The 12,091-nt window shown below is 53.5% G+C and overlaps 1 protein-coding gene across 1 annotated transcript; it reads left to right on the top strand.

The window, feature by feature from the left end:
• Positions 1 to 5,752: 5,752 nt before the first annotated feature.
• RHO (rhodopsin) lies at positions 5,753 to 11,509 on the top strand. The gene is made up of 5 exons (XM_060631832.3): positions 5,753 to 6,219; positions 8,431 to 8,599; positions 9,869 to 10,034; positions 10,141 to 10,380; positions 11,246 to 11,509. Exons 1-5 carry the CDS (start codon positions 5,859 to 5,861, stop codon positions 11,354 to 11,356), a joined length of 1,047 nt encoding a protein of 348 aa, XP_060487815.1. The 5' UTR covers positions 5,753 to 5,858; the 3' UTR covers positions 11,357 to 11,509.
• Positions 11,510 to 12,091: the final 582 nt, after the last annotated feature.

Raw genomic sequence — 12,091 nt, forward strand, 5'->3', positions numbered from 1 at the left:
AAGCACAAGGAAGCTGTGGAGGTCTGAGACAGTAGCTTCCTTTAAATCAAATGCTTACTGGGTACCAGACACATTGCTAAGCACTCTCCATGCGTCGTCTTCCTCAATCCTCAACAGCCTCCAAGAATGCCCATTAATGCAGATGATGAAACTGAGGCTCAGCAACATTCTCTCCTTTATTCAACAAATACTTACTGAGCCAAGATGCAATTCACACCCAGGCACAGCCTTTGCACCTAAGCATTATGTTCTGCATCTCTCCTGTCTCAGCCTAGACAAGGTCTTGACCAGGCCCATTCTTTCTCCAAGGCTCAGTTTCCCCATGTATGCAGAAGGGCCTCCTCCAGCTCTGACTTTGAGGTTGAGCCTCAAGTCTCCATCTGATGAGGCTGATGACCCTTCACATGCTACAACAAGGAAGGCACTGTAGGGATGTTGAGATGCCCATTTCACTAAAAGGCCACCGAGGCCCAGACAGAGGCACAGCTGCTGGAGGCTGCACAGCTTGGAAGTGGTTCAGGCTGTGACTTGATCTTCCAAGTCCCCAGTGCTACCCATGTTCCTAGAAGGAAGAAGTAAGGAAAAGGGGGGGGGGGGGTTTGCACAGCCCAGAAAGAGCCCTGGACCAGGCCTTAGGTGGGCCTGGCTTTAGTCTGGCCTCAACCAGCTAGGTGTCCCCATCCATCCCAGTGAGGCTGCTGAAACCAGGAGCCCCTCGTGGCTCTTGCACAGGTAGGCAGATGTCCTGTCTCCAAGGTTGATGCCTATGGCAGACACCAAGTGACCTTCCATTTGTGCTAGCCCCACCCTCAGGGTAGGTGGGAACCTTAGCAAAGAGGCCTGCACTGGGCACGGCTCTCTCCCTGGGTCCAGCACTTATCCCAATACTCCACCCAGACTCCAGAACATCTTCCTAGAATGAGAACCTAATCATGCTTCTCCCCTGCTTATCACCCTCCCCGTTGCTAGCCAGCCAGCACCCGGATTCCTAGGCCTGCCCTCCCCTGGCTGGCCATCCACCCCAGGCCCCAGGGCCTCCATACCAGCTGGCCCTTTTCTTGCTGTGCCTTGGTTCAGTTGTCCCCCATTCTAGGCTAGGGAGCCTCCCTCCTCCCTCCCTCCTGGTCTATACTTTGCTCCTCTGGGATCTCACAGCACTGGGGCTGGGAACAGAGCCCTACATCCCATGGTTATTTGTTTTTCCTTTGTCAGCTGGCCCCTAAGCCTGGGACCTCCTTGAGGGCAGGGGCTATATATGATTCATCTCAGTGTCCCTAGCACCCAGCCCTGAGCGTGGCACCTAGAAAGTGTTTGACTAATGTTGGGGTAGGAGGGAAGTGGGGGGAGGGAGGAGGGAGGAAGTGGGACTGGAGGAGAAGAGGAAGGAAGGGGGGGGAGAGTGGGTCCATCTCCTTCCTTTCTTCCTTTTGAGATTCTCAGCTCAGTCTAAGGCCTCGCTCAGCCATGGTGATGCAGCTAGGTGGGGCTAAGCCAGGGAGAGGAGGCAGAGAGAGAGGAGGAGGAGAAAGAGAAGGAAAAGGGAAGAGGAAGCTGCTGAACCAGCAGCACCTCCATGCAGAGGCTTAAGGGCTATTTGTGTGCTACCTACTAAGCCCCTAATCCTCCACGGCCAAGTCAGAGCCCTGCACCTGGGCTCCCAGGGGGCCAGGCTCAGGGAAGCTTGGAGATAGGTGCTACCATCTTCAGAGACAACTAACCCCAGCCCTCCACCCCCATAGCTCGTCCCTAAGCCTGACTGAGGGGCCAGTGGCTCAGAAAGCCACCCACACCGGGGCTTGTCCCTTGGCATGCTCCTAGGCCCCTTCTGGACCAGCTGGCATAGAAGAAAGCTCAGACTGGGGAGTTAGACAGCCAGTTCACCTCCGGCTCTGCTGAGGAATACTAACCCTCTGAGCCCATTTCCTCAGTGGTCAAAGGTTAGGGAGTGAGACCTCCTCATGGGGGGCCAGGAGTTGTTCATCCACTCGACAAATATTTATTGAGTCCTTGCTCCAAGCTGCCAGCTCAGATTCAGCAAAGTCCAGGCCAGCCCAGCCCTGTACTCTGGAGAGAGATGGGCAATGAATCAGTAAGGAGACAAGTAAGACCACTGCTGACAGTGATAGGTACCGAGTAGAAACGAATGTGATGTGGGAGGCAGAGGGGGAGGCCTGGTGTGTAGAGTCAGGGGCCTCTCCAAGGAGTGCTTTGTAAGCTGAGACCTGAATGAGACTCTAAGAGGCTAATACTGTCAGCAACAGTCATTGATCACTTACAGGCAACAGAGTAGGAAACTGAGGCACAGGGAAGGGAGGGGGCGGGGCTGTGTCCAGGCGGCATGGCCTTAGAGCCTCAGACCAGATGTAAGGGTAGGTGTAAAGGGGCTGTACCCAGCTAAGGGATACCATGGCTCCTAAATGATAAGGTGTGAAGATCTGTGACTGGACCCTGGTGGGAAAGCGACGGTCACATCAAACCTGCAGATGGGTGTGGATCCCCCAAGGTTTCCTAGCTTCAGCAAACTGAGGCTGGAGAGGGGAAGTGGGACTTCTCAGGGTGACTCAGGGTCCCAGGCGAGAGTCCAGTGCCACCCCCTGCCTTCAGAACCACCACTGCTGCCCCAGGCCTGTGTGACTCAGTCTTGTGGCTTTCCCACCAGCCCAGCACAACCTCTTTTTTTCTTTTTTCTTTTTTTTTTTTTTTTGGTCATTTATACCATGATGTAAACAGCTAGCAGAACTTTCCTGAGAGCTATCTTTCGTGTAGGGATGGAGGCATGGCCAGGCAGGTGATAGCCAAAGTTTGTTATGTGATCTGGGCCACTGACTCACTGACCACCCTGGACCTCAGTCTCCCCACCTGTGAAATGTAGCAGGGAGGGTCGGTGACTTCTGTTGAACTTTTTGCTCACTATGAGCCTGTTGCTCTGAACAAAGAGCGTTTTTTTGTTGTTGTTTAAGAAAAGGATTCTTTGTCATGCCTCACAGAATACAATGCAATGTCACAGTGGTGATGCCTTTAATTCCTCCCTGGCCATAGCCCTGTGACAAGGGTCATTAAACTCTGAGACTTAGAGAGGGAAGCACTGATTGAAATAACCTAGATCTGTCTATCCACTCGATCCGCAAATGCTGAGCACCTACTATGTGCCAGGCCCTGAGGATACATCAGTGAACAAAACAGACAGAAATCCCTTGGGGCGCCTGGGTGGCGCAGTCGGTTAAGCGTCCGACTTCAGCCAGGTCACGATCTCGCGGTCCGTGAGTTCGAGCCCCGCGTCAGGCTCTGGGCTGATGGCTCGGAGCCTGGAGCCTGTTTCTGATTCTGTGTCTCCCTCTCTCTCTGCCCCTCCCCGGTTCATGCTCTGTCTCTCTCTGTCCCAAAAATAAATTAAAAAAAGTTGAAAAAAAAAAAAAAAAAAAGAAATCCCAGCTCCTTCCAGTGTATGGGAAGTGATTTACATTTTGCAACGTCCTGAGAACCATGCTCAGCTCTGGGAACCCTGCTGAGAGCTGGGCAGACCACACACCCCCACCCCCCACCCCTGCCTGCTCACATGACAGCCTGTGAGTTGGACAAAAAACATGTGAACAGAGCATAAATTAAAATCTTCCAAGCTGTCACAGCATTAGGAGGAGGTGAAGGCAAGGTGCTGAGGTCTATGGTTGAGGGCTCACCCCAGCCAGCTCTGGGCTGTGTGGGGGTCAGTCTTGACCCAGGGAGTCTGGTGCGCCTCCCTCCGTCTGGCTACCAGGGCCACATCAGAATCAAACCCTCCACCTTGACCTCATTAACATTGGGCCTAATCACTGAACCAAGCACCTTAAACTGCGAAAGGTCACACCCCAGCAGCCCTGCCACGCCTTCCCTTGAGCTCATTCCACCAGTACACACTTCTGCAGCCCTCCATGTGCAAGCCCTGACCGCCCGCAACAGGCAGGGATCTGGACTCTCAGGCGGGCTGAAGGGAGGGGGAGGGCTTTTCTGAGGAAACAGGTCTGGGGGTGTCAGGGGGGAAGAGACTGCATTGAAGAGAGTATAAGGGCTGGAAGTCTCAGAGATGGGGACACTTCCCTGGCCGACTCCTTCCATCGATCACTAAGTTCATGGTTCAGACTTCACCTTTCTGGACTGCTCCGAACGACAGTGTGTTGGGAGCGGGTCACGATCTGAACTTGTCCTATTTCATTTGTTTCAGTACTTATTTGTGAGCGCTGCCAGCCCCACAGAATGGTACTTCCTGTGGGCATCGTCCTTCTCTACCATGTTCATCAGAACTGAGCACTGTGTGTGGAGCACAGTAGGTGCTCCATACACGTTTGTGGTTGGAGGCTGGTCATCAAGCACCGGTGTGCTGGGCACTGCCATGTACCCCACTTCATTTCTCGGGGGGCATCACTGTGCCCCTTTCACTGATGGGGGGAGCCTGTCAGTGCAGAGCCATTCGCCCCCAGAACCTGATTTTGTGGAGTGACCTGCCACACAGCTTCCAAGGCCCACTGTCCCAGCCCAGCTGACACAGACGTCCCCAGATGTGCCCTGTGTGTTGCAGTGTCCAACCAGTTCTTTTTCTAGGCTCAGCCTCACCTTCACACTGGACCCAAGCCTGCCTTGCTCACGGCAGTGATCTGGTGCCTAGCATGTCACCTGGCACACAGCTGCCTCCTGGATGCAAGGCCTTGCTTCAGGAGCCTTAGAGCCTCTGTCCCCTTTCTGCTCCAGTCACCCCCTGCCTGGTCCCCTCCTCTATCCTCACTCCCTCCAATACATCTTGGGGGCATTTGAGCCACATTTCTGCCCCTTATGATCTGCCCAAGCCACTGCCCAATGCTATTTGGATAAAACCAGGTTTCTCAGTTTGGTATTAAGACCCACCAGAGCTGGCTTCATAGCCCATGTGCGGCCTCACCCCTGACAGGCCTCAGGCCTCTGTCAGCCCTTGTCTTTAGTCTCCCCTGTCTTCCCTGCTTGGCAACCTAACAAAATACTCCCCTCCCTCAAAGACCCAAACTTCACCTCCTCGGACACCTCACCGTTATAAGCGGTCTCTCCTCCCTTGGCCTCATGGAAACCCCTCCCTGGACCTGGATCTGTTCAGGGTCTTCCTCAGCGCATAACCTCCTCCTTTCTGGATTTTTGTATCCCCAGTGGCCTGCACATGAATGTTTAATGAACGAGTGAGTGAGTGAATTCCAGTTCAAATACTTATTGAGCTCCGGGTCTATGCCAGGCTGTGGTCTGGCATGGAAAGTGCCAAAGATGGCAGGACGTGGCCCCTGGCCCTCATGGAGCTCATAACTTGGTGAGATGGACTAGTGTTAGGGACTGAGCCAGGAGGTGACAGGTGGGGAAGAAATAGGTAAGAGGCTGAGAGACTGAGAGGAGAACCAGAGAGCTCATGGTCCAGTGGGGAGGAAGACAAAGTCCTCTGGCATGAAATGAGGGGGACGTGGGCGTGGAGCCAGAGGTCCCAATGCCAGGCCAAGGCCAACAGACTGAGATGGGCAGAGATTCCTGGGGACTAGAAGAGTTGGGGTTGGGCCTCCTGCCCTTTCCCAGGGTCCCCAGTACCTCCCTTCTCTGGCCCCAGGCTTCTGCCTAGAGTCACCTTGGCCGTTCTTGGAAGCCAATTAGGCCCCCAGTTGCAGTAGTGGGGATTAGTATGATTAATAATGCCCCCAATCTTCCAGGTGCTGATTCAGCCAGGAGCTTAGGGAGGGGAGGTCACTTTATAAGGGCCTTGGGGGGGGTGCTTAGAGCCCAGAGTCGTCCAGCCAGAGCCCTGGGTGGCCAAGTTCAGGCCTCAGCAGCACTCTTGGGTCTGAGCCGCCCCCAGGGCAGCCACCAGGACCACAGCCATGAACGGGACGGAGGGCCCGAACTTCTACGTGCCCTTCTCCAACAAAACGGGTGTGGTACGCAGCCCCTTCGAGTACCCACAGTACTACCTGGCTGAGCCATGGCAGTTCTCCATGCTGGCCGCCTACATGTTCCTGCTCATCGTGCTTGGCTTCCCCATCAACTTCCTCACGCTCTACGTCACGGTCCAGCACAAGAAGCTGCGCACGCCTCTCAACTACATCCTGCTCAACCTGGCTGTGGCCAACCTCTTCATGGTCTTCGGTGGCTTCACCACCACCCTCTACACCTCTCTGCATGGATACTTTGTCTTTGGGCCCACAGGATGCAATTTGGAGGGCTTCTTTGCCACACTGGGCGGTAAGAACTGGTGTATGGGTGGCTAGCTGGGGGAGTCAGGAGTCAGCGGTGGGGAGGGTGTGGAGGGATCTGGAGAGAACTCCATATTTGGGGATGGTGGTTAAGAGGCCTTCTCCCCTCTACATTCATCAGTGCTCTCCACTTAATCAACAAACACTGTCAGTAATGATAAGCTAGGCTGCTGTTTATTGAGGGCAGGCATTGGACACTGTTTATCTCACATAGAGTGGTGCCATTGTCTTGCTTTGCATCAGGGAAACTGAGGATGAAAGAGTCAAGGGCCTTGCTGGGGCCACATTGTGGTGAGGATAGAGCTGAGTTTCCAGCCCACATTTCTTTTTTTTTTTTTTTAAAAATTTGTTTTAACATTTATTGTCAAGAGACAGAGCACGAGCGGGGGAGGGGCAGAGAGAGAGGGAGACAGAATCTGAAGCAGGCTCTAGGCTCTGAGCTGCCAGCACAGAGCCCGATGCCAGGCTCGAACTCACGAACTGCGAGATCATGACCTGAGCAAAAGTCGGACACTTAACTGACTGAGCCACCCAGACGCCCCTAACATTTATTCATTTTTGAGAGAGAGAGGGAGACAGAGCATGAGCAGGGCGGGAGGGTCGTGCAGAGAGAGGGAGACACAGAATCCGAAGCAGGCTCCAGGCTCTGAGCTGTCGGCACAGAGCCTGACGCAGGGCTTGGACCCACAAACCATGAGATCATGACCTGAGCCCACATTTCTGCGGCTCCTCAGGCCATGTTCTATTTCCCTCGGAGAAGCTGTGCCTTGTCACACCCATGTTGGGCAGTGGGAATAGAGCTGGACAAGACAGATCTCTGTGCTCAGGGCTTTCAGACCGGGGTGGCACACAGATCATTAGTCCTCTGGCCACTGGACTTTGCCTGTGCTAAACAATGGGCTCAGTCTCTCCCCAACAGTGTCTATCCAATCTTGCAGAGAAGGGTCTGCCTGTGTGTGGCAGCCCTATATCACTCCTACCTCGTGGCCTGAGACTGGGTGATCTGTGACCATTGAAGGTGACAAACGCCCAGTGGTGGCCGGAGATTCCCCAGGCATGGGGCTGAGACAGTGTCCTGGACATGTGAAAGAGGGAGAAGACAAGGAGGCAGAACAGTCCTTGTGGCTGGTGCTGGGCTCTCCCAGCCACCCTGGCTCTCTCCTGCTTGCCTGAGAGGCCATGTGTCCTCAGAGAAGGGGGGCACTTCTGGATCTGAGCCAGGAGACCTAGGCCCTTGTCACTGCCCTGCCACATCCCTGAATGTGCCTCTTCTCTCCTCCGTGCCTCACTGTTCTCATCTACTAAACGGGATCTGTTATCTCTGCAGCAACCCCATCAGTTTTCTAGTCAAAGGAACTATTTGATCGCACTTTTCAAAGCTACAGATCTCCACACAGGTCTAGTCCCTCCCCTATGGAAGGGGTTTCTTGGAAGGGGATAAGCCCCCCCCCACACAATAAGGCTGGAGGTGGGTTGAGGAGTCTCAGGCTAGAAGGCAGGGGTGAGATGGAGGCCACATGCAGGTAGGCACTTCTCTGCCGGGCTGGCATCAGTTTACAATTATTTTCCTGGAGTAATACTTAGTAGTGTTGTTTTTCTCTCTCAGAAATGTCCCGGTTTGGTTGATAAATTCTATGGCTAACCTCCTGAATGAGTTTCTGGGGTGATGTGTAGGGCAGTTGTCTGAATTCCACCATTCTTTCCTGCTTCTTCTTCTGGGCAAAACATTGCTCAGCTTTCTGGCTCCCAGGTGGGGACCCACAGGCCCAGGTTATTTCATTCCCCACAGGGGAGAGGCTGCTGCACAAGAGGGAGAGCAGGAATTCTAGCTCCAGCAGGCACTCTGCCTGTTGCCCCACGAAGTGCACATTCTTCTGCAAAAACTCCCTACAGGGATCCTAGTCTAATCATGACCCTGGAATCTGATTTCCTGTCCTTCATGAACCCAGAGCCCTGACTGAACTAACTCCTCTTCCTGGGAGGTACCTGGTTCACTCTCTTCTCAGCATAATGCCTTTCTGCCTCACAGCCCCTTGGCTCCTCTTCTCAGAATCGAAGCCCTCTCTTTCCCAAGTCCTGGCTCCAACTGTGCCTTAGGTGGCCTTCCTGCCTGCCCTCTCCCATCCAGGAGGAGCGCTTCCTTCTTGGACAGTGGGGTCCAGGCAGGTGATGTGTTGACTGATAGCTGACTGCCTTGCAGGTGAAATTGCCCTGTGGTCTTTGGTGGTCCTGGCCATTGAGCGGTACGTGGTGGTGTGTAAGCCCATGAGCAACTTCCGCTTTGGGGAGAACCATGCCATAATGGGCGTCGCCTTCACCTGGGTCATGGCACTGGCCTGCGCTGCACCCCCCCTCGTTGGTTGGTCCAGGTAATGGCACTAAGCAGAAGGGAAGGGTCCCTGGGGTGGGGGTTCTTTACAGGGTCCCCGGCCAGGACTCAAACCTGGGGCTCATTCTGGGCACCGAGCTTATATGTCCCCCACCCCAAACACCCACCCTGGCAGCTCTCCCAGGGTTGGGGTTTAGGGTAGGGGAAGAGAGAATCAGACCCTAATGTTGCTCCAGGAGCTAGTGCCACCTCCTGGGCCCCATGTCAAAGGAGAATCCAAGACGCCCAACCCTTAACCTTGGCTGTGCCCCTAATCCTCAACTAAGCCAGGACCAGATTCCAATCCTCTTTGCCCCATAGGCAACTCCCTCTGACCTTGGGCCTCAGCACCTGGGGAGGCCAAGCCTACCTAGTGCAAGTGGGTGACACTGTAGCCCCTGGGAACTGTGTCCTGTCCAGCCTCTAGTCCATCATCTGCAAATGGGGCTCAGATGAGAGATGGGAGGACAGTGGTTTGGGAAACTGGACGGGTGACCCTGTGGGTTCCTGGAGGCCTCGTGTCCCTCTGCTTCTAGGAAATTCCCAATCTTTCTTCCCTTCCCTCCTCTCTCAGCTTCCTGGGGTCAATTTTCTTTTTTATTTTATTTATTTATTTTTTTGTCCTTTGTTGAATCTGAGCCCATCGCCTCCAGCCTCTTTCCCTGTTTTCTCCAGTCCTGCCCAGTCCCATCCCCACAGGCACAGCCAATAGACACTCCATTGTCACCATCCTCTGAAATCACAGAAACATCCTAACCATCTGTCCCTGGGACCTCTTGTTTCTCGAAACTGTGCAAAGACCCCTTAGTTACTCTGTGTGCCCATCTTTGGCCTAGAAAATACACTTACCCTGTTAGTAAGACCCTAGTTTGTACAAACTGCCTCAAATACAGAGTTCGGGGGCTTTTCTCGTCTCCCCACCAACCTCTGCCTTGCACAGCCTGAGCCTCCAGCCACTAGAAGCAGCCAGTGTGGTGAGGAAACACAGTGCAGGTCCGCGGTGTCCGGGCTCTGCTAGGCAAGAGACTGGACCATCTCATGATAGCATGGCTGTTTTCACAAGGGCATTTGAATCCCTCATCTCCGTTGATTTGATCCTCACAGTCATGCAGCCATGCAGATATTTTATTATGCTTCTTTTAAAGAGAGGGAAAGTGGGACCCAGAGCAAGCCCAGCCACACAGCAGGTGTGTTGGGGGCCTGTTCCTCAAGTCCCTCACATGTGGGTCTCCCCGTGCCCTCTCTTGCCCCGTCCCCCTCTGGTGGTCAGGTACATCCCTGAAGGCATGCAGTGTTCATGCGGGATCGACTACTACACACTCAAGCCAGAGGTCAACAACGAGTCCTTTGTCATCTACATGTTCGTGGTCCACTTCACCATCCCCATGATCGTCATCTTCTTCTGCTACGGGCAGCTTGTCTTCACAGTCAAGGAGGTATGGACCTGTGTTGGGTGCTGGGGACACATACATTGGTTGGGTTGAGACTGGCCTCTGTCCCAAAGGAGCCACAGTCTGGACAGCAGACCCTGTGTCCTTACAGGCGGCAGCCCAGCAGCAGGAGTCAGCCACCACCCAGAAGGCTGAGAAGGAGGTCACTCGCATGGTCATCATCATGGTCATTGCTTTCCTGATCTGTTGGGTGCCCTACGCCAGCGTGGCATTCTACATCTTCACCCACCAGGGCTCCAACTTTGGCCCCATCTTCATGACACTCCCGGCGTTCTTCGCCAAGTCCTCCTCCATCTACAACCCTGTCATCTACATCATGATGAACAAGCAGGTGCCTGCTGGTGGGGCGGAGGGGTCCAGGGGCCCCAGGCTGCAGGCATTGCCTGCGGAGGACAAGCCATGTCCTTGACTGGGCCTCAGTCATTTCACCTGCAAAACTAGGCAGGGAAACTGGTATCCCCCAGAGCATCAGAGTCATCTAGGAGAAATGCAGATTCCTGCTGAATCAGAAGCTCAGGGTGAGCCCAGGAACCTGCATTTCTAACAAGCCCACCAGGTGACTCTCACACTGGCTCAAGTATGAGAAGTGCCAGTCCAGACGGTTCTGGAGGCCCACTTTAAAAGTCAAATGGTCTAAGTCCCAAGCCTGGGAATGGGATGGTGCCAGTCTCCACAAAGCTGAACAAGGAGCTAAAGTCTTATTCCGAGGGAGGAAGGGATAAAGCAGTTCTTTAACACCAACCAGTGACTTCTCTGCAGAATCCATGAACCTGTGGGGGAAAACATGGTCTCTAGAGTTAGGCATATTGGTTTCAAATCCCAGTTCTTCTTTTTTAGCTGATTGACACTTGGGAAGTCACTTCCCTTCTCTGGGCTTCAGTGTCTTTTTTCCTAGAGAGGGTAAAATCCCAAACTCTAGGGCTATATAAGGTACTTACAGATAGCCCTTGGCACACAGAGGGCATCAGGGAATGTCATCAGTAGCAGAGCCCTCTTGGGTTTGGTCCCTGGCATCTCTGGGGTGGGGCCACATGCACTTACTAAATTCCCTCCAGGAAGCCAGATTTGAGAGGGGAGTGGAGGCTGTGAGAGCCAGAAGCAGGGAAGGGGTTGGAGGTAAATCTCGCCAACCACTCCAGTTTGCTACACACATTTTCGGTGGACCCTGATTCTGACTCACGTTCTTTGCCTTCCAGTTCCGGAACTGCATGCTCACTACCCTCTGCTGTGGCAAGAACCCACTGGGTGATGACGAGGCCTCCACCACTGCCTCCAAGACGGAGACCAGCCAGGTGGCACCAGCCTAAGCCCTGCCAAGGACTCTATGGTCAACTGTAGGAGTCTCCCATTCCCTATGCCTACCCCCAGCCACAGCTGCCCCACCAGGAACCAGGTCTGTTGGAACCAGGTTGCGCAGACTCCTTGAGTTAAAAAAAAAAAAAAAAAAAAAAAAAGAATAACGAGAGAAAAATGAGGCTCCCCACTCGACAAGTATGACCCGATCTGGAGTCCTGAGTTCCCAGGGGCTGGTGGGATCTCTGCCCCTCCTCTCCCCAACTCATGTCTCAGGAACACAAGAACTCTTGCTCCCTGGAAAGGTGTCCCAGCTTAGGGATAAATGTATAGCACAGAGTGGGGCACACAGTAGGTGCTTAATAAATGCTAGATGGATGAAGGAAGGAACGAATGGGGGAATGAATGAAGGAATGAATGGGCAGGGAGAGCATATCTACCCTCTCAAAACCACCTTAGCTGCAGCTCACCTTCAGCTGATGTCCTTGAACAGTTTCCCTCCCTGGGCCTCACTTTCTTCGCCCGTAAAATGGAAACCCCAAATCCTTGGTCCTGCAAACGCATGGCTGCTGTGAAGATCAAATGAGATTTTGATCTCATATATGTGTGTATATGTGTGTGTGTGAGTGTGTGTAAGCACTTTGTAAATGGTAAGGAGCTGTACAGATTGTAGTTAACATTATGAATAACACCAATTAATATAATTAACTAATATGATCATCTCTTCTTGATAGTCACCATTTTGAGAC

Source organism: Panthera onca, chromosome A2 (assembly GCF_046562875.1).
Source record: "Panthera onca isolate mPanOnc1 chromosome A2, mPanOnc1 haplotype 2, whole genome shotgun sequence".
Classification (NCBI taxonomy): Eukaryota; Metazoa; Chordata; class Mammalia; order Carnivora; family Felidae; genus Panthera; species Panthera onca.

Bases quoted from the DNA above. Each gene is read 5' to 3' on its own strand.
- RHO (XM_060631832.3), top strand. From the start codon at position 5,859: ATGAACGGGACGGAGGGCCCGAACTTCTACGTGCCCTTCTCCAACAAA. The intron at 10,035-10,140 runs GTATGGACCTGT...GTGTCCTTACAG, and splicing joins TTGTCTTCACAGTCAAGGAG to GCGGCAGCCCAGCAGCAGGA. The intron at 10,381-11,245 runs GTGCCTGCTGGT...TTTGCCTTCCAG, and splicing joins ACATCATGATGAACAAGCAG to TTCCGGAACTGCATGCTCAC.